This window comes from Cucurbita pepo, chromosome LG03 (genome assembly GCF_002806865.2).
Source record: "Cucurbita pepo subsp. pepo cultivar mu-cu-16 chromosome LG03, ASM280686v2, whole genome shotgun sequence".
In the NCBI taxonomy this organism is placed as follows: Eukaryota; Viridiplantae; Streptophyta; class Magnoliopsida; order Cucurbitales; family Cucurbitaceae; genus Cucurbita; species Cucurbita pepo.
In genome coordinates, this window is record NC_036640.1 from 12,669,199 (window position 1) to 12,696,738 (window position 27,540).

At 34.4% G+C, this 27,540-nt stretch overlaps 2 protein-coding genes across 6 annotated transcripts; both read right to left on the reverse strand.

Annotated features, from left to right (window-relative positions):
- Nucleotides 1-1,648: 1,648 nt before the first annotated feature.
- On the reverse strand, nt 1,649-7,350 carry LOC111789918 (light-mediated development protein DET1-like). 2 transcript variants are annotated; one of them, XM_023670639.1, is made up of 11 exons: nt 7,088-7,350; nt 6,553-6,983; nt 6,195-6,423; nt 5,183-5,347; nt 4,988-5,056; nt 4,733-4,789; nt 4,079-4,159; nt 3,833-3,997; nt 3,636-3,731; nt 3,136-3,235; nt 1,649-1,974 (listed from the first exon to the last, which is right to left on the reverse strand). In XM_023670639.1, exons 1-11 carry the CDS (start codon nt 7,157-7,159, stop codon nt 1,835-1,837), a joined length of 1,605 nt encoding a protein of 534 aa, XP_023526407.1. In that variant the 5' UTR covers nt 7,160-7,350; the 3' UTR covers nt 1,649-1,834. The 2 variants fall into 2 exon arrangements, with proteins under 2 accessions (XP_023526407.1, XP_023526408.1); XM_023670640.1 differs by lacking the exon at nt 4,733-4,789.
- Nucleotides 7,351-9,145: 1,795 nt separating this feature from the next.
- On the reverse strand, nt 9,146-27,241 carry LOC111789919 (brefeldin A-inhibited guanine nucleotide-exchange protein 5-like). Of its 4 annotated transcripts, none has more exons than XM_023670642.1 (34): nt 27,155-27,241; nt 26,781-26,981; nt 26,359-26,440; nt 25,877-26,099; nt 25,621-25,742; nt 25,477-25,535; nt 23,771-23,828; nt 23,605-23,689; nt 23,290-23,484; nt 23,099-23,157; nt 22,917-22,986; nt 22,766-22,834; nt 22,163-22,285; nt 22,022-22,075; nt 21,827-21,915; nt 21,616-21,712; nt 21,423-21,521; nt 21,123-21,314; nt 20,872-20,982; nt 20,586-20,770; nt 19,178-19,804; nt 18,025-18,442; nt 16,871-17,110; nt 16,633-16,756; nt 16,389-16,537; nt 15,309-15,665; nt 14,316-14,482; nt 13,295-13,551; nt 12,993-13,168; nt 11,761-11,880; nt 11,391-11,527; nt 10,976-11,309; nt 10,716-10,811; nt 9,146-9,688 (listed from the first exon to the last, which is right to left on the reverse strand). In XM_023670642.1, the coding sequence occupies exons 2-34, from the start codon at nt 26,884-26,886 to the stop codon at nt 9,626-9,628; spliced, it is 5,343 nt and encodes a 1,780-aa protein (XP_023526410.1). In that variant the 5' UTR covers nt 26,887-26,981; nt 27,155-27,241; the 3' UTR covers nt 9,146-9,625. The 4 variants fall into 4 exon arrangements, with proteins under 4 accessions (XP_023526410.1, XP_023526411.1, XP_023526409.1 ...); XM_023670643.1 differs by having other exon boundaries at nt 27,135-27,227; XM_023670641.1 differs by having other exon boundaries at nt 27,066-27,223.
- Between the last annotated feature and the right edge of the window lie 299 nt (nt 27,242-27,540).

Sequence of the window (27,540 nt, forward strand, 5' to 3'; positions counted from 1 at the left end):
GCCCGTGGTAACATGTCCATTTTTTTAACTCTACCAAAGATGTTTCGATCCATTAATTTTATATATTTCATCTATGCCTCAATTAGGATAGTCGATAGCTCAGTTTTTTTTCTTTTCTCATTGATAGTAAACCTCAATCAATCAAACATTCTTTCCTTTTTCATAATAAAAAGTGGTTCTTTTTCCATTCTCATCATTTTCTCATATTCTTGATTCCATGCTCTTGTTTGTTTATTGAATTGAATGCAATATCAAAACGATAACATGTATGTATGTATTTTTTTCTTTTCATTTTGGAGTTCTTGATCCGATTGAATTGAACACTTGTTAGTTTCCTAAATGCTTCAGTAAATTCCCATTATTATCATCTTCTCATATTCTTGATTCTATAGTCGAGTGTTTATTGAATTGTATGCGATATCAAAGTGATAGCGTGTATGTGTGTGTTTTTTCTCTTTTCGGAGTTCTTGATGCAATTGAATTGAGCACTTGCCCTTGCCCAAATGGTTCACTATTTGTGAATTTCCGTTGGTCTCCTTTTTTTTTTAATTGGTTCAATTTCTTCGGCTAGCGTATGCACTTATGTATGAATTTTGAACGATCAGCCCCACATTTCGATTGGACTTTCANTTTTTTTTTTTTTTTTTTTTTTTTTTTTTCTGGATGGAAGTTTTTCTTTTTAAATATTATTTTGATTTTTAAAGATATATAGAATAAATTTGGACATTTGAAAATATTACTAAAATGAAAATGTTATCCAAACTTTTTTTTTTCCTTCTTTTGCTATTACGCGATGTGTGGAAACTGATAACTTTTACCATAATCTAGAGTAGAGATAATTTTAAAAATGTCAAAACCCACTCATGTTTGTAGTTTTTAAAAATTAAATTCTATTTCCATTTTGTTTTGTTATAACGTTCAAAATCTATGTCAAATCAGAGTAATTTAGTTTAATCTTATACAGTGATATTCTTTTATACATTTGATAGATTTGACCTTTGGACAGAAAATTTGCTCATCCGGCAATTGAAAGTCCATCAGATTTGACGGCTCAACCATTAATTTGATGCAGTATGAGTGATTCTTTTGAGGTATAACAAATAATTTTTTATTTATATAAATAATTTTAAAATATATTATGAAATTATAATATTTAATAAATTTCTACACTTTACATATTATATTTTTATAGACAACGTATTTTATTAAGCATCTTTAAAATTTAAGAAGCTTTAATTTAAAGTTTTAAAATAAATAAATTTCCACACTTTACATGGGACATTTCATACCTTGTATTCATTAGGCATTTTAAAATTTAAGAAACATTGAATCTAAATTGGAAGTTATAAATTTGCATAAATAAATTTCTACACTTTTATAGTATATATTTAATAGGCATTGCATTCATCATGCATCTTTAAAATTTAAGAAACATTGATTCTAAATTAAGTTTTAAAAATACATAAAATAAATTTCTACTTCAATAGAAATTGATACATTAGGCATCTTTAAGATTTAAAAAATATTAATCTAAATTAAAAGTTTAGTCAAATACTTCATAAAATTTAGGAACCTGTCTAAACTAGTTATGGAAAAAGATGGTAGAAGAAAATAGGGAAGGAACAGAAATGATAGTAACTACACGGCATGGAGATTGAAGTTAAGCTTTAATAATGAACACTGTTTCAAAATTAAGACCTGAAAAAGCTGCATCATAACAATGACTAGAAAAGAAAAGTGCCGGAGGATTTAAATATACATATATACTTCTTCTTTTTTAATGTACAGTTTTGGTATTGAAAGATGAAAAATGGATTTCTTTTCTTAAAAAAATTTATCTCCGGAAGTGAATATTGATAACAGAAGGGTGTAAGTAGGTAGTCTGTTGGATGGAGAGAGCGAGTGGCAAAAATGGATGAAAAAGAAAAGTTGATATCCCCTTTGTTCGTCCATCTGTTATCCCACCTTCTGGACCTATTCATTCCAAAAACTCAACCTTCGTTAGCTACAATTTTATTTCTTCTTCCTTCCAAACATTATATTAAATCAAATTTGGGTCTTTATTCTTTTTTTTTTTTTTCTTGAAAAAAAGGTAAAAATTCATTTCACCTATTCTATAGATTTACATATTCAAAGAGCACTCTAGCTCACTTCTAGAATTTCCATTGTAGAATGCATTTTAGTACATTGAAGTAAACATTTAAGACAGTTCTATTAAGCTCTTTCATTATTTTTTTTTGGTTAAATACCTTTTTCNAAAAAAAAAAAAAAAAAAAAAAAAAAAAAAAAAAAAAAAAAAAAAAAAAAAAAAAAAAAAAAAAAAAAAAAAAAAAAAAAAAAGAATCACATAGAGGCAAAGTTTAATGCAAAAGAAGATTAAGAATATTTAGAAAGGGAGCGTTTACGACTTTTGGAGGAATCCTAATTGGAGAGTATTTTAAAGATGGTTAATTTTCTAATACAAAAAAAATGAGATTATGAGAAATAGTAATTTGTTTTTTGAAATTTGGTTTTAAAAAACTTACAATTTCAAACATATTTAATAAATAAATAAATAAAAAGAGGATTTGTAGCAAAGTATATCGCTAATCCTTTGAAAAAAAAAAAATCACGATTTTCAAAAAATACATATAAAAACGGGAAATTGTTCGCCCGCACCTCGAAAATGTCAAGATTTTTTGCTATTTTTTTGCTAATTTATTGTTGGATTTTAAAAGGCAAAAATGCGTATTTAATGACCATTCTTTTAATCATATGCGAAGTAGATTGGATAATAAGTTAATTGAGGGGGAAAGTGTGGGAGAAAATAAAGTTGCAAAATGAGAAAAATAAAATAAAATAAAATAAATGGGAGTTTTAGAAAAAAGTTGGAGAGCGGAAATTAGAGGAAGAACGTTAAAAAGGGGCAATGTTGAAACATCTTTTTCTCTGAAATTGACTTGAATGCTTTTCAGAACTGTTTTACAAAAATAAAAAGCAGAAGGAATGATTGATTATCTATCAGCAGAAAGTGAGAGAATTATATGAAACGAAAGCTTAAATAGTGATAAAAGAAAAGGAAAAAAGTTTGTGTTAAGAGTGGAAGCAAAGGCAGAAGACATGAGATGGATGCATAGGAGGAGTTGATAATGTTACCTGATTTAATTTTGAATCTGAGGGAATAAGGTGGCCGCCTTAAAATAAACTTTATAGGATGATCCGTTGATTGTCTGTGACGGTCGGTTGCAGATATCAGCTGTAAATTCATAAAACTTCGTGTTAAGTACCGACTCCATAACTTTCCACATCAACCTTTGCTCCCATGAGATAAACTAAATAAGTACATTAATAAACAAATAACTAAAAAAAAAAAAAACCTTTCCACATCAATTTTATTTTGATAGTAACTTATTTAATTATAAATAAATATGTGGCTAACAAGATTACATGTGATCAAATTTGTAAATATTGATTAGAAATGGTGCGTTCATCAAAAGACTGAAGATAATAGTCCGTTGAATTCTGTGATATCCACCATAAGATAAAGAGTCTTTAGAACCAGGGTTACATCCAAATTCAGATCAAAACAAGCAATGAGTATTTAAGTAAATTGAAAAAGAAAAAGAAAAAGAAAAAGAAAAAGTTTAAATACAAACCTTTTCGTCATACCGAAAAAGAGAGAGGTCAAAGTAGGGAGATGGGCTCTGTGATTGGCAATTGAACGGTAAAGATACGAGCATCTTCTTCACAAACTGTGAAAATTGAGTCAATTTAATGAGATTTAGTGAAAAGTAATGTATGGAAGATGCAAATCCCTAGTGATACAGAAAAAGGTGAAATCACTAAGGTTCACCTGTGAATAGCTGGCTGCTTTATTTTTCAAGCTTCTCAGTTGTTCTTGAGCATGAATGTTATTAGAGTGTGACGATATGAAATTCATGCACAATGAATTTCTTGATGCTGCATGGAAGTGATTACAGAAACGCTCGAATAGAAGGTAAAGGTCGTCTCCTGAATTCTAGAGGAAGAATGATAAGAATTAGACATGAAGGGTAAATTACTTGATAGAGTATGGAACAGCTGAGGAACAAGGTCATACCTGATAAAAAGCAACAATTTCAGTGGTCTCCATGTCATACACAGCAAAAAATGCCCGGTGGTGATCGGCCATTCGTGAAACCTAAATGTAAAGAGAAATTATAAACACTGAATTTCCTAGAAACAGCGCTTTGCTAATCACAATTGAAGGCATGAGGGTTATTGCACAGATGAAAGCCATAACAGAATTCACAACACCAATATGCTTTATTAAGAGGTTCTTTAGCCCGATCATCTTAGGTATATTGTAAGCTGCAATAACCTTTTTTCTCATGAATTTGGGATGTCCAAGTTCATAGTCTTTTTAGTTTAGCTTAAAAAGTTCGAGCTCCTATATCTTCTATTTTCATTCGTGGATTTGAGATTCGAAAACTAACCTAATACGTTTTAATCGACACATGGATGATGGATTTGAGATTCGAGCTCCTAATACGCGAGCCTAACACCTTTTAGAATTGAAAATCACTTGTAGATGAGACTTATGAAGTAAGCATACTTATCTGGGATTCTTAAAAACTGGTTTTGTTGCAATAGCTCAATTTGGATTATCACAACAGATTTTCAATATTTTGGTTTGGCTAGACCCAGTCTTGGAAAGAAAAAGATAGCGGGGCAGTATTTTGAAATGGAGACTGACTGAGAAAAAAGCACTCACCCCTCCATCTACACTCCCAAGCTTGAGTAGCAAGTGTTGCCGGTCCAAGAATTGTACCTGGTCAGGAGTTCTGTAAACAACTTGGAACACATCATGTGTGCATAGAACACAAAATAATGATAGAAGGGAAGGATGATGATATGCAAATAAATTCGATATAAATCCGATATTTGCTCAGCACCCAAAAAAAAAAACAAAAAAAACAAAAAAAATACAAAGAAAAGATTGTACTCCAACAAAAAGTAGAGATTTTACCTTCCAAATAATCAAGTCGACATAGTCTTGAAAATGAAAGTAGAAACTCTTCGTCAAACACTGAACCCTCTGTAAAAAGAAAGAGAGGAACTAAACAAAAGAATGCTTGAACAAACAATTCCAATCAGACATAAAATACGAAGAAATTCAAGACAGAGACGGCTGAACTGAAATTAGAAGTCACATATAACCAACCAAGCGATGATCTGTTTCTTCATTCCATATTCTGCGGAATATAAATGACAGCAAGCGTTGTTTGAGACCACTCAGAAAAGAATTGTCAGTGTTTGATTGGTTATGATGGTAACCATTCTCAACATTACCCGCAAGCAATCTGCTTCTTTCAGATACCCCCACGCACTGTCACAAATAAGTCGAAAAATTCATAGGTAATTGTTCCATGGATGAAATCTAGGGCCAAAAAAACATAGATACACCAAGAGTATAGTGTGCACTCAGTTAAGTGAGTCAAGTAGCAGGCAGGAACTCCCATCAATATTGATGGCTACGAACAGCAATTCAATCAGGTCAAAGAAAAAAAGCAAAGATACGCAGTCAAACATGCACGATTCAGAACATATATATGCAGAAACATTACAAAAATGAAGAAACAGTTGAGATGAAAAATTGACCAACAGTATTCATTCCACAAAAACAAGTAGATGAGAGATGCAAATAACAGGACGCATGAAGGATGACGGTTGAACATATCATTGTTATTCTTTATCTAGTCAAGAATACGCTCGAATAAACATAGCAGTTCTTATCAGGCATTGTGTTCTCATAAAACTTCAATCCCTAGACAACCGGAGGAAACATGAACCAGAATGCAAGTACGTAAATTAAATCATCTGAGCGCTAGAACTTGAAAAGTAATTCATCATCTTCGGAATAAAAATTTAGCGAAGAGACTAAGAAGCAGTGAAACATGCATAATTCAGAATTGATATACGTAGTGCATATAGGAAGAGATATTCGTAGTTCCTTGACACAGTTACAAAGTCAAAAGGAACAGATCAGTCAGATGAAAGGCAGTATTTAGTCTGCGGAAAAGTACTTGAAGAGAGGTAGTAATAACATGAAGCATGAAGGCAGGATTACAGATTAAATGTCATTTTTCATCTAGTCAAAGATATAATCATGCAGAGATCGGTTTTTAAGAAGCAATCTATACTACTGAAGAAGTATAAACCATAATGTTACTCGCCTGAGAGCTAGAGTTGAGAAAGAGTTCATCATCCTCACGACAAAAAGCACCAATAGCTCGTACATCAACAAGGTGGCCGGAATCTCTAATTTGAAGAATGTGTACAATCTGGTAGCGTAGCGACACAATAGCCAATAGATCATCGTAGAGGAAGACGCCCGTATTGTGAGCCAAATTCACAAAATCATTGACGAACACCTTCACGTCAAGAATTTCTCCATCCTCCAATCTATCACATGTTTTGGATGTTAGAACACAGAGAGAGAAGCTCCATAAGAAGCATATAAAACAAATTATATCAAACCACACCGCGAACATAAAGAAAAAGAAAAACACACAGCACAACCAAAGAACTGACCTCAGGAGATGAAACGTAATTTTCTCTATAGAAGGAACTCCAGGAACAGCACCACCGACGGCCGGAGCATCTTGGATTTGAGCGGTAGAGGTAGCAAAAATCCCAAATCGATTACTCTCCATGTACAGAAAGAAATCCTTACAGATGAGCTCATTACAGGAGGCGAGGGAGACGGAATAAATCAGGTTGAAGAAGCTCTCAAACTTCTGAGCACTGGAAGGAAGTTCCTGAAACATATCGATTTCATCTCCTTTGTACGAAAACGAGAGCCATTTCGGGCGGTAAACAATCAAATCGCGATGATTCCTGCTGAATGTAATTAGGTATTGACCGTCAACGGTGAACTTGCGAAAGGAATGGTCCGGACACTCGACGTCGTAAACAGTATGATTCGGAACTATGTTCTCATAGAATCGCCGAGCACAATGAAACTATAGAACAAAGCCGCAAAGATTAAGAAGAATGCGAAACAAAGAAAACACAAACAGAAAAACAAAAACAAGCGGAAAAGCATATGAACAATCTTAATCCTCACGCTAGTTCCAGGAGGAGGAGTGGCGATTTGGCGATTGAAGATCCTAGCAGCCACATTGTTGCTTCTATACATTCCTTTGTTCGAGTGGCTCAGATTGAAGAGAAACTCTTGCGGATTTTCATGCGGAATCCGACCGGAGAGAAATGGACGCGAGGGTTTAGGGTCGCGAGGGAGAAGGAATGGAATGAATTCACAGAAAGGCAAGGTTTAATAAGCGCTTTAAATACAAGCAGCCTTTCTCCTCCTTCTTCGCTTCTTCAGTTCTTCGCTTTTTCTTCTCTTTCAGCTTATCCACTATCCACGTGGGCTTCTTCACTACTGGGATGGACACAGCGATGACGCGATCATCTTAATTAATTAACCTCATTTAACTCCATTTCTACAACAATTTACCTCCAACCTTCTTTTACTTATTTCCTTTCTTTTTTTTTAAAAAAAAAAAAGGTTTAAATGTTCAATTTTTGTTCTTAAATCCATTTTTATTTTTTATTTTTTAAATTCTACTAATTTTATTCTTCCTATGTCATTTTTCTAAAATTATTTGATTGAAAAACATAATTTATTAAAACTAAATTTAAAATAAGGACTATAATAATAATTATTAAAAAATTTATCAAATAAATTAGATATTTTAAATATTTGATAATCAAAATCACGAAACTAAAATAATAATGTTTAGAGTAATGTAATATAATAATAAAAAAATAATAGTCAGTTTTCAAATTTATAAAGATGTAATTAAATAGAAATTAAGAAAACAAGAAATTACATTATTTTAATTATTAGCAATGTATTTACAAAAGTCTAAATTATTTATCATTTTATTTAAAGTAGTAGTAAGTTTTTTAATTTTATTTTATATTTAATATGTTATTGAATTTTCAATTTTGTATTTAGTTAATTCTCGACCTATTTTGAATTTTTTTAAAAATTACACACCTTTTGGACAATGTCGTATTAAACACATCCGCTAAAGTTTAAAAATCTATTAAATACTTTAAATTAAAAAATTGAGAAATCTATTAAAAAGATTTTAATTTTTAAGTTAAATAACTCATTAGACAAAATAAAAAGCTAGAGACGGAGAGTAAACTGTAATTTAACCAAGTTTGATCTTGTAATATCTGAGAGAGGTTCTTGATGCCTTGTTCGAACAACGACATCCAATACGAAGAAAATAACATAATCTTTGTTGATTATTTTGGGTTGGTAATTGAGTGTGTTAGATGAACACACAAAGTAAAGCCACAAGAACTTATGCTCAAAGTGGACAATATCAAACCAGTGGAGAGTCGTGTTTATCTAACATGATATCAGAGCAATGCCATAAACTTAGCATGTCAATAGAATCCTCAAATGTCGAACAAAAGACTCCAAAAGAAAAAGGAGTCGAGGCTCCTCGAAGGCATGATAAAAAATGACTAAGACTCCAAAAAAAAAAAGAGTCGATTAAGGGGGAGACATACTTTGTTCAAGAGGAGGTGTTGGATGAAAGTCCCACGTCCGATAATTTAGGAAATTATTATGAATTTATAATCAATGAATGCTATCTTCGTTGGTTTGAGGCCTTTTGGAGAACTCCAAAATAAAGTCATGAAAGTTTGTGCTCAAAGTGGACAATATCATACCATTGTGGAGAGTCATGTTCATCTAACAGAGTGTAGATTAACACAAAAAATGAGAAAATTTCAAACGAGAAACCAAAGAAAGGATCTCAGTAGTACAGAGTAGTACAGATAAGAATAAAGTGAAACCTACCAGCTAGCAGATTACTACAAGTCAGAAGCAGATTCCAGGAACTATTAGAATCATAGATAGTTTTGAAAACTTCTCATCAACCACCACCCATAATATTCTCCACAATTAAAGAGGCATTTATATCAATATTATCCAAAAGTTCATAATTTAATGCCTGAATGTGACACCAAATAGACTTCTTCAATTGCTTGAAGAGGGTCAAATATGAAAACCCCCATTTATAGCCATCAATAAATATTTATCACATCAATTCGAGCATATTTGATCAGAACAGTAATTAATTACCATTTCAAAGGTAGATGGTTTAATCCTCATCCCGAAATAGCAGCTTAAATTAAGAGGGGGTAATCTCGAGTACCTAACCATATATTGGCATGTAGGTTAAATCGAAATAAAACAAAAAGCATTGATAGCTAATATGAATAATTACAAGTCATTAAAATTAATACTTTAATACTCGAGTAATAAATTCGCACCTCAAAATTGGAGAGTGGGCATAATATTTGAAATTTTTACCTCAGCTACCTTAACCACGCAGTAACACCAAGGAGACATGATGATTTCACTTCATCCGTTATAAAATATGGTGCTGTTTGCCTCCTTTTTTACCGTGGTTAACTTATACTTTTACCTTCTCCTTCCATTTCCTACCAAAAAAATCTAACATTGACGAAATAAATGTCATCCGAAGAGAACTCAATGATGATGAGCTTGATCTTCTTGAGCAACAATGCTTAAAAGCACTCTTTGAGAGATTTGAGAACAAAGAATCAATAGAAACTATGGCAATAGTGCTTTCAGTTGTATCTTGAAGAGATCAGCAAGAGCTCCTCGAACATTAATCTGAACAAACCAAGAAAAAGGTAATCAGAAAGAAATATCCCTAATGAACACAGTGAATCTATCTCGTATATTATGTATTGGATTAAAAAAACACAGTCAATAAATACAGTCCAAAACATTGACTTAGGACAAAGTAGCCAATAGAAGATCACCAATCCAGCCATGTCAAATGAATATAGAACTACTCCACTCCACTGTTAAAGATAATAAAAAGTTGTTTGTAATGAAGTAAATAGACGACCATGAATGACATCTACTTTCAAGTTTTAAAAAGTTTTTTTTTTTTTTTTTTAAATCAGGAAGGTGAGATCCTACCTCGATTGGAGAGGAGAACGAAGCATTCTTTATAAGGGTGTGAAAATCGTTCCCTAGCCGTTTTGAAAACCTTGAGGGGAAACACAAAAAGGAAAGTCCAAAGAGGACAATATTTGCTAGTGGTGGGCTTAAGCTGTTGTAAATGATATCAGAGCCACACATCGGGCGATGTGTCAGCAAGGAGGCTGAGCCTCGAAGGGGGGTCAACACGAGGCAGTATGCCAGCAAGGATGTTGAACCCCAAATGGGTGGATTGGAGAGGTCCCACATAGATTGAAGAAGGAAACGAATGCCAGCGAGGACGCTGGACCCCGATTGGGGAGGATAACGTAGCATTCTTTATAGGGGTGTGGAAACCTTTCCCTAACAGACATGTTTTAAAAACCTCGAGAGGAAGCCTAAAAAATACAATATCTACTAACGGTGGGCATAGGCTGTTACAAGAAAACGATTAAAAATTATGGCAGCCATAAAAATGTTCTCAAGAGGCAGTAAAAGTTACAGGGGCCACAACAAAACCTTAGATATAGGTACCAAAAAGAAACACCATTATCTGGTAAAAGTAGCAACAGTGAAGAGCTCTCACCCCTATCAGATAGTGTTCAAAGGTCACATAGTTGCATACATAAGCATGTTCACATAGCACAGCCTCGTAATACCCATAAAAGAAAATAATATCACTGAGAATATTAAACATTTTGCAGGAGAATACCTGGTCACAGCATACAAGTTTTGTAAGCAAAGGATAAAATTCTCTCAGGTGTCTTCTGAATATCTGACTGTTCATAAATCCCATGCCTTTGAGCACCTGGATGGAAAAAATTGAAACAATTGTTCTTAAATTATGCATTTCAGCTTGGTAGAAAGAACAACCTATTTCGGTCATAAAAATGAGGGGAAAAAAAAAAATTACAACTCTAGTATCACACTTATGTAGTACATTTAAAAGCTGAATGGCCAACTGATCGATACCTTAATGATCACCGGAGAACGTAACTCCAAAACTCGATGGACATCCATGTGAGTGGCTTCCCCTGCAGAGGATTGCAGATCAGATGCATCCCTAAGAGCTTGTTCACAGAACGATACTAGCCTGCTTTCAGCTATTCCGTCAACATTGTTAACTGCACTAGAATCCTGAGGGGAAGTCAAATCATCTTTGGCTGATGCAGTATCAACTTCCAGATTATCGACAGTTGTTTCTTGTTCTGCTTCAATCCCATTAAATCCCGAAGTTGCTTTAAGTAAGATGTCTAGGTAAATTGAAGTTCCAGCTAACTCCTGGCGAAGAAGATTTAGTGGAGGCCTGTGTAAGGAAGAAATATGATTATCTTTCATTACAAAAATTTAGATACATTTAGGGAAAAGTGCAACTTTCTCTGTCTACCTCTCATCAGGAACGCGATGCATGCGCTGTCTGAGATTATCATATGAGTTATAAGTAGCGGAAAATTCGAGCAAAGATAACAAAATGTCCATTATGGCAATCTTTTGTGGTGCTCCAAGCTTGTCCCAGTATTTCTTCTGCAAGAATCCATCAGGCATTACAATGTGGAAATAAACAATTTACAATACAATTCATAGCAGCTCCCTTTCCCCTTTACACCACTGGTCCCCACCACATTCAGTGTAAACTTCTCATTCATCACTTTACCACCAGCAGGTGACAAAGGATATATAGGAATGAATGAAAATTATTACAATAATATAAGCAAGTACTCCATTCCCAAAAAAGCATAAAATAATCAGCTTCAAACCTGAATTCCATCAATGACCCCCAGAAGTAAGAGTTGCGTAATGCACTTTCCTCGAACAATCCCCAATAGCAAACTTTCCTCATCATCTTTCACCTCGGGATCCACAGTGTCAGGAGGAAGCTACAATGGTGTTGTGTGAAAATTTAAACAAATGCAAGAACATAAAAGAGATAGGTCTTTAGGTGTCAGTGTTTAGATTCTGCAAAGACTGTCTTAATTTTAAACTAGAAAATAAAGCATAAAGTACATATTGAATAAAATGCTACAGCACATTAACATAGAAGAATAACTACCAGTCCTTGATTGATTAAGCATGAGGCAATAAGTCAACTATTCCAAATGCAAATATTGCAGATGCTCTTTTAGTACTACACTGATCCCTGGTCTCTCGGTTCTATGGCGAACACTCTTGCATAAGAAAACTCAAGTCTTTGCTTGGATTCTTATAAAATGAATTACACTGGATTCTTATAAAATCCAAGCAAAGACTTGAGTATCTACTAAGTATGAATCAATTGTGAAAAGTCTTTGCTTGGATTCTTATAAAATCAATTGTGAGACTTCTTATAAGAAGTCTTTGCTTGGATTCTTATAAAATCAATTGTGAGACTTCTTATAAGAAGTCTTTGCTTGGATTCTCACAATTGATTTTATAAGAATCCAAGCAAAGACTTTTTATGAATTACACTCTTGCATAAGAAAACTCAATTGTGAGACTTTTTATGAATGTTTTACTAAGTATCATATGATAAATGATCGATTCTTTTTTCTATTAGGGTGGGGAGTTTAACTTAGAATTCTCTTTCTTTATCATCAATTGAATCATTGTTTGAAACCAAGATTCAATCTAATCACCGTTCAAACAATGAGAACCAACTATGTAGTATCTACATCAAGAAATCAAGAATTCAAGTATTGTACACATCCTTAGTCTGATCCTTTGTAGGAACTACCAGTAATAACGAACTTGCAAAACAAATTTGTTTATCATAAAGTGATACATAATTCTTGACCATGCTTCACCTTACTTTGTTATTTGAACAAGCAAAAGTTATGTTTAGGTTATGTCAATCATTTTCCTTTTTCTCTCGATAAAAAAATTTCATGGGAGAAGAAAAGAAACGTACAAACTCATAGGAAAGTGGACTAGAAGTTCCAAACAAGAAATCCTATCCTACATACGTGATAAGGTCATAGACAACTTATGGAAATATATTCCACAAGTACAATACCTTTATTGGAGAAGATGGCACAGAGACATCTGATGCACGTCCCTTAGATTTTGAAGTAAGACTTCTAACAAAGATATTATCCATCATATTTCCCATAATTCTTTGGCCTATTGTTTGACTCCGCAGAAGATTTCCAGGTTCTGCAGCTCTTGTTCTTGCTGACGGTGATTGAAGACCTACAATATAAAGAATTTCATTCCTTACTTTCTTTACACACAATTTTAAATGGTCAAACCTACGTTATTTACAAAGGTGACAATGAATCAAAGGAATGTGGCTCGTCAGTTTTCTAAAAGAATAACCTTCAACAGATTCATATGAGGTAACATGTAACCCAGACTCTTCAATGGGATTCCGACTAATGATATCTGCAACCCTTGGTGAGGATGCTGGAGATACCTTTCCATGGTCACCGACATCAAGATGATGGTTCTTTGCTTCTTTCAGGCTAACTGACCTCAAGGAAGTACCACCAACAATATTCACCTCATCATGGCTTGATTTCTCGAAACCCAAAGCATTTAGTAATTCAAGTGGTTGAGTTGTGTACGAAGCATCTCTGAGAAAAGACAGAAACGTAAACAATAATGGACATTTGCAATGATAATAGTAATATCCACCTTTACACATTCAATTTGGGGATGACATATTGCCTTTTATGTAGAGATAAGAGGGAAGTGTTAAAAAAAAAAATATATATATATATATATATATTTACAAGGCTCTCAAAATCTTTGAAATCTCTTTGAAGTCAAGATAGTGGCTGAAAGATTGGGGTGAAAAGCTTGCAATTTCTAGAAGCTTGGGAAGCTGATCAAGGAAAAAGTGTTGTATAAACTAGAATTTCTTTTATTCATCATTGCCAAACTTAAAGGGTAACAAAAATAGAAAATAAATATAATAAATGAATAAATAACTAGAAATTTTGTTTGTCAAGCGGAAGATTGATTGTTTGTCAAGCGATCATTGGAATTTTTCATAGTTATTTCATGTCAAGCTACCATAAAGGCAAAAGATTTGTAATCAACACAAATTGAATTGGGGTTTTGTTCCTCATTAAAAACATAAGGAATTCGGTCTCTATATTTCTCATCCCCCCTCCCCAAAAAAATAATAATAATAAAAATAAAAATAATGGAATATGGTTCTTGTACAAATTATTTGAGGTTTAGCTTTCTTTTCAGTTTTGTTAACTTTTGTCTCTTCACTAATTTGTAACTGTTGGCTCTTTACTTATTTGTAACTTTTCATATATCAAGTTGAAGTAAGTTTGTTTAATGTTATAAAGAAAAAAAAAAAGATTAAAAAGAAAGTAGTATTCACCTTATACTTTTTAACAATGTGTCCCAGTCATCCTCGCTAAATTGGTGTCCGCCAACTTCTGTTAGGTGCACCAGAGCACCCAAAGCCAATGAAACCACTGATTGTTCCGGCTGCTTTGCACAATCTAATAGCAAGGTCAACAGTGGAGGTAGCATAAAGCACACCTCCTAAAGAAGGAAATAATATTTGTCAATACAAAAAGGTTTACAGAAAAACTTAAATACAGTCAATTGAGAAGCATAATTTAGAGATTCAACAAATGATCTGTGAAAAGCATAATTATGATCATATTTACGTTTATCATGAAAAAAAAAAATATATTTTTAGAAATATCTACAGACTATGAATCCTGTTTAACAAAGAAATCAAATCTTAAACGCAGCAGCAAGGCATACAATCTTGCAGGATCAAACACAAAAGAACATTTTTCAGTAACTTGGTCAGTATGGAGGCATATTAGACCACACATTAACAGCATCAGCATACTTATGTTGAGCAAATCTTTTCGAAACACTTCGATTAAGACAAAAATATATATATGTATATATTAATCCCTAACTATCGTGGATTTGTTCCCAACAGTTGCAAGAGTAACCCAAGAATTCATTTCTCTAAAGGAAAATGCTATGTGGTTGGACAGTTATCCACCTCCTTGAGAGGCATATAAACTCAATGAAATAAGGTTAAATACCATTTTGATTTACTGTTTTTCTTTTATAGGGAACAGAAAGGATAATTTACCCCACAACAAGGAAGAACAACCTGGGGGCGGGTGGAAGAGGTTCCCCCTCCCTAAGAAAACTTACAAGAAGGCTAAGAAGAACCAAAGAAATGGGGTAATCACAAAATGAATTGCTATAGCTTTGACACCACTGAGAAGTGTACAACATTGAAAAAAAAAATTGAAAAGGAAGAAATCTTATCTTCAAAAAACCATTTTGGCAGTTAATTTATGGTTAGATTAAAAATAACCAAATTTAAGCCCATTAATACCTTGTAAAATGCATTGAAGAGATTGCAAAGCAACTGAAGCGAGTGAATACTTGTTTCACGGAGCCACTCATCACCACTAGAATTCAAGCTTTCCTTCCCAGCATGTCTCAAGTGATCAAAAATTGGAAACAAGACGCGATGAAAAATGCTCTCCCAAAATGATTTTGAGAACTTGGCACCTCTCTCATTCAGCAAGTCAAACAAAACTTCCAGTGCACAACTCCGGACCTCTGATCTCGTGTCTGATGTCAAATCTGACAACCCAGCAAGCATTGGGAACCAATAGTGCTCAGTCATATCAAATACTGGATCAGCACTATCGTCGGTCGGCCTCAAAGCACCACCAGGTATGAAACCCTATGCATTAGAGAAATTGAATTGAATGGAGGGAATATTGAATTATCCAAACCAAGTATCAACATAGTTATCAAAGGTTCACTACTATCATCATCCCCAAATTTTCTACAAATAAAATAAGATTCATCTGAAACGTGTGCTTCAGTATGGTAACTTATTGAAGCAACTGTAAGAAGTATATTGTGCAGCTATTATACCCACAAAATCCTCAGTAATCAAGCAAATATTATTTCCCAACAGAAGGATTACATCAAGTTGGAATCCAATTGATTTTTTTTTTTCTTTTTTTTTTCACTAGGGAATCCAAATGAAGATGAATGAATAGTTTAACCTTAAAGAGACTACTCTGAGGTCTAAAGTGATTTACAGTACACCTAAGATTTCTTTTTATCACTTCCCTCTAATGGAAACGAATCAAGTCTCCCACATTTTCTTTTGGTCATATTTTCCAAAAGTGTACTCCTGACGAATTATACAAACATTTTGGTGATATGAATAATGAAACTTCGAAATAAAAGCTCAGAGTCTGGTCCTGTTGTGCTAACACCACTACTCAAGGCTGCACATCAAGGTCGCTACTCATAAGAAAACTTTAAAAGAAAGGAAAAAACAAAAAAAAAAAAAAAGGCACTCTTTCATGGAAATAACAAAGAGCTTTTAAGCAGAACATCTTAGATGCAAGTGATTTGCTAACAACTCAAACTACATGGGAGTACAACAAACCTCTGCCAATCGATCCTCACATATACGTAGGAGTGCAATAGCCTTCAAACTTATACGATGGGAACTTTTGTTATTGGCGAACCTTATAAGACAGTTGACACAGTCCATAAAACATTCCCCAACTACCTGATCAAAGTGCTCCAATATAACTGCAAATCTCTTCAGCATTAGATATTCAAATTTTGAGGAGTAATATGCCAAAAGATAAGTATCTCTCAACAGGAAACAGAAACAAAATGCTTACCCTGTTCAACATTTTCGAAGGCACTTTCAACAATTGACTCAGATTCATCATCTGCGGAAGCTGTGAAAACCATAAAAACACTTCGCCATCCAGACTTTATGTTACCAACTTTTGATTTTATCATCTGTAATAAAAAATAATAAAAAAATCTAATAAATGTGCCAGAAACCTCCAGTAGATTCAAATATAATGAAGTGATTTGTACAAGTTCGCTATAAAAGTTGATAGTTTGACGTACTTGAACAATACAGTCAACAATAAGGCTCCTTATCGATTCACTTTGACTGTTACGCATGAGAACAACAAATGGCTTAAGAATGTCATTTTGGAATGTGTAGTTGGCAAGTTCAGCTCTCTCCAAGTACTTCATCCCAAGCTGCCTCAGAGAATCTATGGCATATATTACAATCTTCTCGTCATGATGGCTCCCAGCAGAAATAAAGTGATTTGACAGGACAGACCATATCCTAGCCCAAACCTGGAAGATGCACAAGTAAAAATGTCCTCACCAAAAATGAAAACGTAACACATATTGAATAAGTTACAACATGAAATTTAATGTCTCAATGCGCAATCAAATTCTTTAAGTAATATAAAGTTATGCAAAGTATCAAGGAAATTTCAAAAGTCATCCTTGCATCAAGAGGAGATCATTCTTCCACCCACAATCAATATATAAGTATTTTAAAATTGAGGCTTAGCTAACCACAATAAACACAGTGAAAAAAAAAAAATTGATAATGATATTTGCTTGGCTAAATAACATTTAGCAAAGGAAATTTTTTACATTGCATGATATAAACAGTGCATAGAGGTCCGAGTAGAAGAAAAACTTTATGAATTGCATCACGTGGATAATAAGCACAATATGCTCAGTTAAGCAACATAATGAAAGGAGAAAGTCAACACTTTGCATAATTGGTGCCTCCATACAATTATTTTCTAAAATTCTTCCAGTCCCTATGCATCCAAAGAAAGAATGAGGTGTTGTAAAAAATGAGGACAGACCCTTCGCCTCCAGCATCTTAGTGTTGTGACAGAAGAAAAGCAATCAATATTATAGGCAAAAAATTGGACATGCATAACCATTTAAAGTTATAAGCCCCTGCAACCACCACCCCTATAAATATTTTTTAATCATCACAATGGATTTAAGATCACAAATGACAGTACAGGACATCGTGGAGGCAATCCTATCACTATTGTAAGAGTAGATAACATTTGGCCCAGTTACTTAAATCCAGTGAATGGTTCACATCTGGGTCAAAGCATCCTTGTCACAACTAAGAATATCCTCAGTTCATTAGACTAGTATGGCATGACCCCAACACATTTGGAGATAAATATTATTAATGACATTATCAATAAAAAATTTATCCGAACTCCTCATACCATTCGTATACGAGCCATATTATAATAGCTTATCTCAACAAGCTTTTGCAAGCTAAAAACACGTGCAGGAGTTTGTTTCAATTCTTCTGCAGAGACACCACATAGAGCAGTGAAAAACTCCACAACAGAGTCACTGGGAAGTTTTACACTGTTCACAAATACTTGATCCGCAGGCTTCCCAGCTAACTCTTTTAGGGATTGAACAACAGCATCCCTGGAGATCTGATTTGATCCATGCATGACAGTCGCTGCAATAGAAGGAGTCGATGTGATGAATTCAAGACGAGACACACATTCTAAAACTGCATTCCAAGTGTCTTGAAGGGATTCTGTCTCTAAATCACACACGGCCAATAGCATGCGTAATGCTTCTACATTTTTACTACGCATTTCCTTTGGTGAATGCAAGAAAGTAAACCTAGCAAAAGAATGTAATGACATCAGTTTTCCCAAAATTTAAACAAACTAGTTCCATCAGTCAAAGGCAAACCTTGTTATCACAAGAAAATGAAATTAAAACAAACGACAGCAGTAGCAGATGCAATAAATAAATAGATTAAAACTCAAACATGTGTAAAGTTATATTTAAGATCTTGGGGAAAAGAATCAATTTATATCTTTATATTTTGCAGGTTATTTAAATTAGAACTTTAAACTAATAATTGTATCAGTTTGAACTTGCATAAATAAATCAATTTAGACCAATTGTTAGTGATTCATAACTATTTCACTTGATTCCATTTAAAATCAACTTAAAATTACCTAAATAACATTATTCTTTATTCAAAATCCAAGACAAGTAGCAAAAAAAATTATCGCAAAATTCTTCCTGAATAAGTAAAAAAAAAAAAAGAAGAAGAAGAAATAAAAACACTCTATGACAAATGCTTACCCACTTGATTCTAGCATTTCAATTTAATATTGTATTAATTTCTGCATTTAAAGAAGTCTTACATGCATGTGAGAAGTATTAATCAACAATTTTAAAACAAAATCCTAATGAAGGGTCAAAATCGATCCTCTTGAAAAAGTTTAGAATTTAAATTGATATGGGGTTTTAATTGATTCAACCTACAAAGTTTAGGAGTATAGATTGAGTTTTTTCCCCTATCTTTTCAAATTAATAAAATAATAATAAAAAACAGTATCGTACCTGATGAGAGATGTTAGGAATGCATAGCGCATGGTATCCATTCCAAGAACATGTGTGATATGTATACCAGCTCTAAACCCCTCCATACAAAGGACAACCCTAGGTTTATTGTCACCTTCCTCCATAGTAACAGAGAAAGTAGCAAGTAAAGGCCATCCTACAGCATCAACCATAGGCCTTACAAGTTCAATTCTCTGTGAGGTATAAAAAACCCCACTCTTTGCTCCTTGATTTCGGAATATAACTTGTGTTTGCTTAATAATAGCCTCACTCTCGGATTTGGCACCAGTGGAGGACATTTTTCTCGGAAGAGCCAAGTTAAGAATACTCATAAGGCCTCCCCTCTCTTCTCCCTCCAGCCTTTCTCTGCGGCTTTTTGCTTTGTCAGTGCTGTCATCTTTCATTTTGATCTCTTCCTTAACTATAGAGTCATATATATCTTCCAGGAGTTCTGTAGGGGCACAATCTTCTGGATCATTCATGACATTCATACGAGTGAAATCAGGCTTCAACATCTTAGGCCACACCATAGGGTTATGAGCATCAGTGTTCAACATAATCACAGCATAAGCTAGAACATATGCAGTGTCTGCATTCTTGAAAAGGCCAGGGTTGTCTGCACAATATCTGGTATGGATACAACACAAACACATATCACTAGCTGCCATTAGAAAGTGAAAATCATGTCAGCAAAAAGGAAACAAATGAGTGAATCTGAGTTCTGAACTATCTTTTCAATTATCGAGATGGAAAAAAGATAATGATAACATCTTTAACATCTTCCGTAAGGGATTAGAGTCTAATGGACTTATTGAGATGTTTTCTCAACACTCTCCTCTCATATGGTTTAAGACTACTTCGAAAAGCAGGGTNAAAAAAAAAAAAAAAAAAAAAAAAAAAAAAAAAAAAAAAAAAAAAAAAAAAAAATATGAAAATGAAGATCTGAATTCAAGATATCTTGCTTCAGTACATGTCAAATTAGGCAAAACCCAATATGTCTGATTGGAACAAATCCTATTAAATATGCAAATTAACCACAAAGTCCAACGTTCTGATTGGAACCAATTCTACGGAGGAATGCAATTGAATGTCCAAGAAAATGAGGGGAGGGACCAACTCTCAAATGCCTGAGAAGTTCTTCAAGAATTATGTTTTAAAAGAAATTGGAGAATTTATCATTATTCTATTAAGGTAACTTTTGAGAGAATGCGAGAGCAATGGCTTCTCTCTGATGTTTGCTATGCAATCCATTTTGTAATCATCTTTTCTCTTATCTGTACCATGTAGGGTGCTTTCAAACACATTGCCCTTTTGAGAGACTTCCTTATCCTCCCCTCTTTACACTCTTTCTCTAGTAACGAAAGAATTTTTCTTCTCTTAAAACCAAGTGCACATGGTGTAAATATACCGTTCTGCAAATTTCTCCATGATGCGATCAATCTTTTGAGCTTCCCCTGGAAGACGAAAACCTTTGAGAAATTCACGCATTGCAGCATCAAACTTCATGCCTGAAAATTTCATGGAATCTACATATGCATGCATGACTGCAACAGGAAACTCTTCATGCTGACCCAGATAATCACCAATCATAGTCTGGAAGTAAAAGGTTGCAACAAGTCTATTTTGAGCCAATTCATAGTAGAAGTGTCAATTAAAACATAGCAACCAGCGTTCTTTGAAGAGTGAGATTCTACCTTGTCCAAGCAGGGAGTATTTTGGAGAAACTGAGCAACTGTAGATGGTGTGTTCCCCACCAACTTATTTGAAATCAGATACTCAACACCCTTAACTGGTTTCCTATTGAACTGTGTTTAATAAAAACAAACAAAAAATTAGGGACTAAAATACGTTCATAACAATAAAGGAGATCAGAAAACAGCCGACAGTAGGATTTTAGAAAAATATATCTTCACAACTAGAGAAATGTAAGTTAAATTTTAATCACCTCAAAGATGGCAGCTTCCACCGTGGACTCGTCATTCTCAAAATTGCCCGTCACATCTTCCCTGCTCTTGTTCTCAAGATTTTCGTTGCCTGAAGACTCTTCTTCTAACGAATGAACACTTAAACTCTGCTTTTCTGAATGGAGACGTGACTTCTCCCAGTCAACTAATGATTTGAGCACATTCACAAGACACTGGAAGGGTCAAGAAAAAAGAAATGGTCATCAAACCAATAAGTAGTCGTGCAAAATCAAGCACGAATTATAGCAAGATTGGAAAATGGGCAATAATATAAGACCCACTTGAAGTGATGATCCTTTAATTGAAGTTGTCTGGGATACAGCTGCCACATTTGGATCTGCATTTAGGGTGCCTTGAGAAATTTTAGATAACGTGGTTACCTACAAAACAGAGTAAAAGAAAGAATAAGCCCAAACCAACACGTTTTACTCCAAATAAAGTATTTAAAATCAGAATAAATTACACAGGCCGTACCATGCGTTCAAACAAATTGGGAGCCTCAAGATCACAATCATAGTTGACAAATATGTCAACAAGAATTTGGGGTTCCCTACATATTTTCTCAAGCATCCTGGAAACAGACAGAGAAGAAATTGTCAAATGAAGTTCCAAAACCAGAACAGCAGAATTAGACTGAACAGTGACATAGCCATGCCATATGTTAACAAGCATTAGAGGGTCATACTTGAGAACACTTATTTTTTGATTAACAGGAAAATCTGTGCCATCCAATGATCTCACAACTATCAGGGGAAAGAATATGCCAATTTCACCCTGAAAATGAAAAGATCGTGTTTAACTGCCTCTATCTAATTAAAAGAAATTTTTATAAACTGGTTAAATTTTTTTTATTAAGCATCAGGATAAAGAAGATACATACTTTAAGACTTTCCCTAAATCGCAACAAAAGCACAGAGAAAATTCCAGTTGCATACTGTCAGGAGAAAGATATGATCAGAAACAAATATCAGCCTGTTTCACTCAAATGAGATAGTAAATATTGATTGTTCAGCGTGCACACCTGAAATATTACTGGAGATTGTGAAACAGAAGCTCGTAATAAAGCATATGAAAGAAATGCTTTCACTGAGTCAATAAAATGGAAGTCTTTTGTAAATGCTTGGCTCACCCCTTCTAATAAACCCTGCAAGATTGTATCATATAAAGTATAAGAGGGGTGGAAAAGGACATTCAGCATTCAAAGCATGTAAAATAAATTCTTGTAACTCAAGTCAGCAAAGCTTTGACATACACTAAACGTTCTTTACTATGATTTTTCATTGAGTTGTGTACGTGATAGAAAGAGAAAATAAAACTTCGCAGATATTTGTACGTTCTTAAAATCATATTAGTTCTTTCATTCATAGAACCAAAAACGTCTCATTCATAAAACTAAATCAGGACAATCAACTGAACTCCGTTCTCAAAATCATAATAGATTCAGCCATGGGCAAGATGATATTAAACTGCATACTGATCCATCAACAAATAGCAGTAAATCTGAAGGACTCAGATTAATTTTCTGGACTGAAACAAAGTATTAGAAGATATCAGTGCTCTACTGTGTCATACACCAAACATATAATTAATTATGCCGAACCATTAACCAAGTTACGCAACTAACCTGCAGAAGCTCAAGAGATAAAATGCGAGTCTTGGTTGTGACTTCATCAGTTTCCTCCTTCATTCCCATCTGAAACATAGCACTGCAGAATCAAATGAGAAGCTTAAAATGATAAACACAGCAATGCAGAGAGAATTCTGAGACAACCAACCTTGCAAAGTGTGCGAAATACCAGTAGCCCATCACGTTGAACAATGTTCACGCTCTCCAAATCAATCCCTCTTGAAGAATGTGAATAACAAGAGTTTTAATAATCCAAGAAAATAGTAAGTATCCTTCCACAATAATTACGTTAGAATGACAATCAGTCTTAAAGCACATTATAATATATACCGTGACATCGTTTTACCATCTTCAATATGAACAGCTTTGTCAAGAATGGCTTCTAAACCCTGTGCAACACGAGATCTTTTGTAACTCATAACCATGCAAATTTCCTGGAACAAAATGCTGGAAAACAAAGGCAACAAGATACTAACTGCTCATAGGATTCCAAACAAAACCTATATAAAAAGAATATGTACCTTGATATCAGCACCACCTGCAAGGTTCTGAAGTTCCTCTACTGATGCAATGGATGTGTCTTTAACTGAATCAAGTACATCTCCTAGAGTAGTCTCTTTGTCATTTTCTTCATTCACAGTAGTTTTTTCATCTACCGTACTGGAAATTTCTGCAGAGATGGATTCATTTGTCCCAGAGGAAGTAGATAAACTATCCTGAATGTTCATCAAGTTCTCTGTCACTCACTTTCCAACAAAGGTAGAAGAAATTTGTTCTATCTCTCTCCTTGTCGATTAATAGAAAAAAGTATTTGCACCAAGGTTTAAATTACATACCTGGTCGGTTTCCATTCTCCTAAATACAATGCTGATCATCTGTGTCAACATTGCCTTTGAAGTAGCTTGATTTATGGGACTTTTGCTATGGATTTAAGGAAATAGTTCAATTTATACTATTTTAAGTTGACAAGAAGAGATCAAACAATGGCAACATGCAAACTACCTATTGAGAGCAATGTTGCAGCAAACCCTAATGACTCCTAACAAAGGCTCCCCGTGTACTGCATTTCAAGAAGAGAAGAAGTTGAAATTAGAAAACTGAAGACTTCGTAGCAAAAGAATTGACAGATAAAGAAGAAAAGCTCACAATAAACAAATATGGAGAACTACTCAAGAAAGCCTACGATAAGCTCATTAAGTATTTGAAGACTGGTCTACCCTTCCAATCCATCACTCCAGAAGGATGATGGAACAAACAATAACAAATAAAATCATGGCCTTGTCTTTGAAGAAATTATTGGTGAATCCACTACACCTAGAACCATTATTAAAGCAAACGCCCTTCTTTGGGTAATAAGACTTCTGCAAACCCTACAAATCATCAACGGCCTCGTGCAATGGTCAAATTATAAGAAAGTCCCTGATGAAGCACCCCCCCACCTAGCATCTCTTGAATAATCCATCCTAGCACTTGCCACTTCAAAAAACAAGGTTGCTCATTATTCCATTTCCCTCCTTCTGAGATATTTCTTGAAGTGAGTGCATCAGCCAATTTTCTCTTATTCCAATATTCTAGATTGCTAGATTGCTTCAGAGATGCCTTGTCCAGAGAGTACAGCAATGAAGAAAAGAGAGGCTCCATTTCCCACTCACTCGTTCTCCCAATACCTCATCTCATCATTACCCGACATGAATCTAGATCAAGTCTCAATAAAGGCATTGCATTTAGCTATGGCCATCCAGAGGCTCTCTAGACTACAGTAATAGACCTATAGCAAACCAGCTAAGGGAATGTTTTCTTGCACTTGCTTGCAGAGGCAATAAAAAACTCAGTGACGAGCTACCGTGTGGATGTCTCTTTAGAGTCAAAAAGTTTAGATCACCCTTCATCATGTTCCAAAACAAATATTACCAATTGGCTACCTGAAAGGACTTTCAACAAGAATACAATACACATGCTCAACTCTAGTTAGTTAAACGGTTCAATAAGAAATTGCCTAGAACATCTGACTTTCCTACCCACAGGTCAATACCTAAGTCCAAGGACATAAACCGTGATCTCCTAGCTTTAGAAAAAATTCCAAAATCATAATGATTCTTGTTGTTGCTACCATGGAAAATGGTGTTATATAACATATCAGACACTACCCTTAAATAATGAAAGAACAGAACCTAAGGAGCGGGCAGAGGAAACTCCAATTGAAGAACTATAGAGGAAGAGTCTTTCCATCCAAATAATCTAACAGTTGTTATTACGAAAGAATTTCCTGTAGTTAAAAGATCACCAAGAGAGGTATATTGCACACCATTACAAAGTAATAAAAAAATAAGACAACTTATCTTCAAAATCCTATAATCGTTAAAAATATTACATTAACGTGTTCTGCTGATTTTCTAGGAATGATGCTATACTGCATTTACAAGAGTCCAAACAGCCAACTTTATAATAACTTAAATGCACCCTCAGCTTTTGAGCATTATCTCTATTCATCTGAGCATTAATCAAGGAGTCTTCTGAAATAAAATTCACGATTCTATGGACGCTTTTAAATTGGAAGAGAACCTCATAATTAAAACATTACTTAAACTCAAGATGGTACAAAAGAATCCAGATCAAGATGCACAAAATCCCATTCATCCACGATCCACTTTTCAAAAGTCAAGACTTGATTAAGCAACAATCATAACCACCTATCTACAACCACGTACCTCTGAACCTTGTAGATGCAACCGCTGTAAGAAGAACCTTCAACACTTGCAAAATGGTACTGCATACCATCCCATGCAAATACTTGGCCATAAATTAGCAGAACAAAAATGTGAAAAATGTTCATAATATGCAATGGGACATACCTATCAGGTGATGAGTTGTCAATACAACCGCAAATCATGTTCAGAATGTCAGTGAAAAGAGGGGCATTTTTACCATCTTCTAAACCAGGATCACCTTCTAAGTGATCGTAAGCAATGAGTTTCTGTCAATTACACAATGAGAGATCTTAAGATAACATAAACAAAATCTCATAAAAGATCGTTAGAAAATATTGCTGTTTAAAAAGGCAATCATCAATCGAAGGGTAAGGTTTCATAGACAAATAAAAACACGTACATGGAGACAATCCAAAGCGAGTTCCAGGACTTTTAAATTCTTTGTGTCAAATGCGAGGCGAAGTGGACTCAAAACAAGCTCTGCATCATCTCCATGCAAGACATTGCCAGCATTTCCTAACACAATTAATACATGGTCACGTGGAGCAACTTTCCCGCCATCATTCTCAACCTCCTGTGCAGTTTGTGCTGTCTGAGACTCGTCTGCTTGCCCTCCAGTTTCACTGTAACCAACAGTGAATGAAAATTTACCTGTCTGTCAAAGACTTTTTTCTTCTTTTCTTTTCTTCTTCTTTTCACAAATGAACGACTAGACTTTAAACTCTCATGCAAGCCAATTAATATACAATGAAACAATTGAAAAGATTAAGGACCTAATATCCACTTTTTCCGATCATTTTTGTGATGTAAAAACACAAGGAATGTTGAAATAAAATATACTAGCTACATTATGAAGAACAAAGGAGATTCACGGAGTAAAACCTGGAATCTCCAGCTGAAGGAGCCGGTTGCTTTGTCTCGACTGGTGTAGCATGTTGACTCTGATTGATCTCTTTCGTGCTATCTGAAAAGCGGTCGCCGGAATCATCAGCAAGACAATTATGCAACACGGCATGGAGAATTTTCATGCAAATCACACACATGCACGGAACACCGAATAAAATTCTTAAACTCGCCTAATTCCGAATGCGAGAAAAGATGCCAAACTTCTCTTAAATAACTAATCAATGCATTTGACCAATGCAAGAGTAAAACCAGTGGAAACAGTACGAACAACAGTCCCAAACAAATTTCCGGGCAGAAGAGAAAACAGTTATTCAGAAGATTTCCAAAGATTCAGAGGAAGAAACAGACAGATCCATAATGCAACCTTGCAGAATTCAAGAAACGAATGAGAACGAGACCTATAAATGCCTGAATAGCTTTCTGAAGGGCTGGGTACTTCTTGCCGCCAGAACATTCTTTAAGCATGGACTCGAAAGCCCGCGTGACAAAACCACCAGCAGCCATATCTATCACCAATTGCTTTCTCTTCCAATGGCAATGATCTCATTCAGGTCCGATTCAGACCGCGCCAATAAAATCCATCAGGTCGATTCCCACTTCTGCAAGTTCAAACAGATCCAATACATTATAATTTCCTCGAACGAATGAAATAAAATTGACAATTAGAACATCGTCGAGCTAACAAATGCAAGCAAATCATTGAAGAAATAGAACGAGGCAAGTGAAGGAGAGGCGTTGATAGATCTATCCACCAAGTTTCAGGATCTCGGACCTGACTCCTGCAAACGAGCAAACAGAGCTTTTGCTTCAGCGCCAATTTCTTCTTTGTTTTTTCTTTTTTCTTTTTTCCTTGTTTTTCTCCCCCGCGGTTGACGAGTCAGCGGAACCGACCCACCTTACAGATTTACGTTTTTTTTTTTCCTTTTACTTTTATTATAAATCGGTTAAAGATTTTAATTTTCATTTAAAATTCTAAATAATTTATACTCAATTATAATTTTGAGAAAATAATATCTTACATTAATATTTTTTAAATAAATTGGAATGTTTATAGATATTTTTTATTTTAATTTTTCCTATATTTACCTTAATATCTTAAATCTAATTAAAATTCGCTTTATGGTTTTTTTTTTATTATTATTAGAGACGATTATAACT

Bases quoted from the DNA above. Each gene is read 5' to 3' on its own strand.
- LOC111789918 (XM_023670639.1), bottom strand. From the start codon at position 7,159: ATGTATAGAAGCAACAATGTGGCTGCTAGGATCTTCAATCGCCAAATC. The intron at 5,348-6,194 runs GCGAGTAACATT...TATTTGTGACAG, and splicing joins TTCTCAACTCTAGCTCTCAG to TGCGTGGGGGTATCTGAAAG. The intron at 1,975-3,135 runs GTAACATTATCA...TGGAATGAATAG, and splicing joins CAGATTCAAAATTAAATCAG to GTCCAGAAGGTGGGATAACA.
- LOC111789919 (XM_023670642.1), bottom strand. From the start codon at position 26,886: ATGGCTGCTGGTGGTTTTGTCACGCGGGCTTTCGAGTCCATGCTTAAA. The intron at 21,713-21,826 runs GTATGACCCTCT...GTCTGTTTCCAG, and splicing joins CAAAAAATAAGTGTTCTCAA to GATGCTTGAGAAAATATGTA. The intron at 11,310-11,390 runs GTAGACAGAGAA...TTCCTTACACAG, and splicing joins CATCGCGTTCCTGATGAGAG to GCCTCCACTAAATCTTCTTC.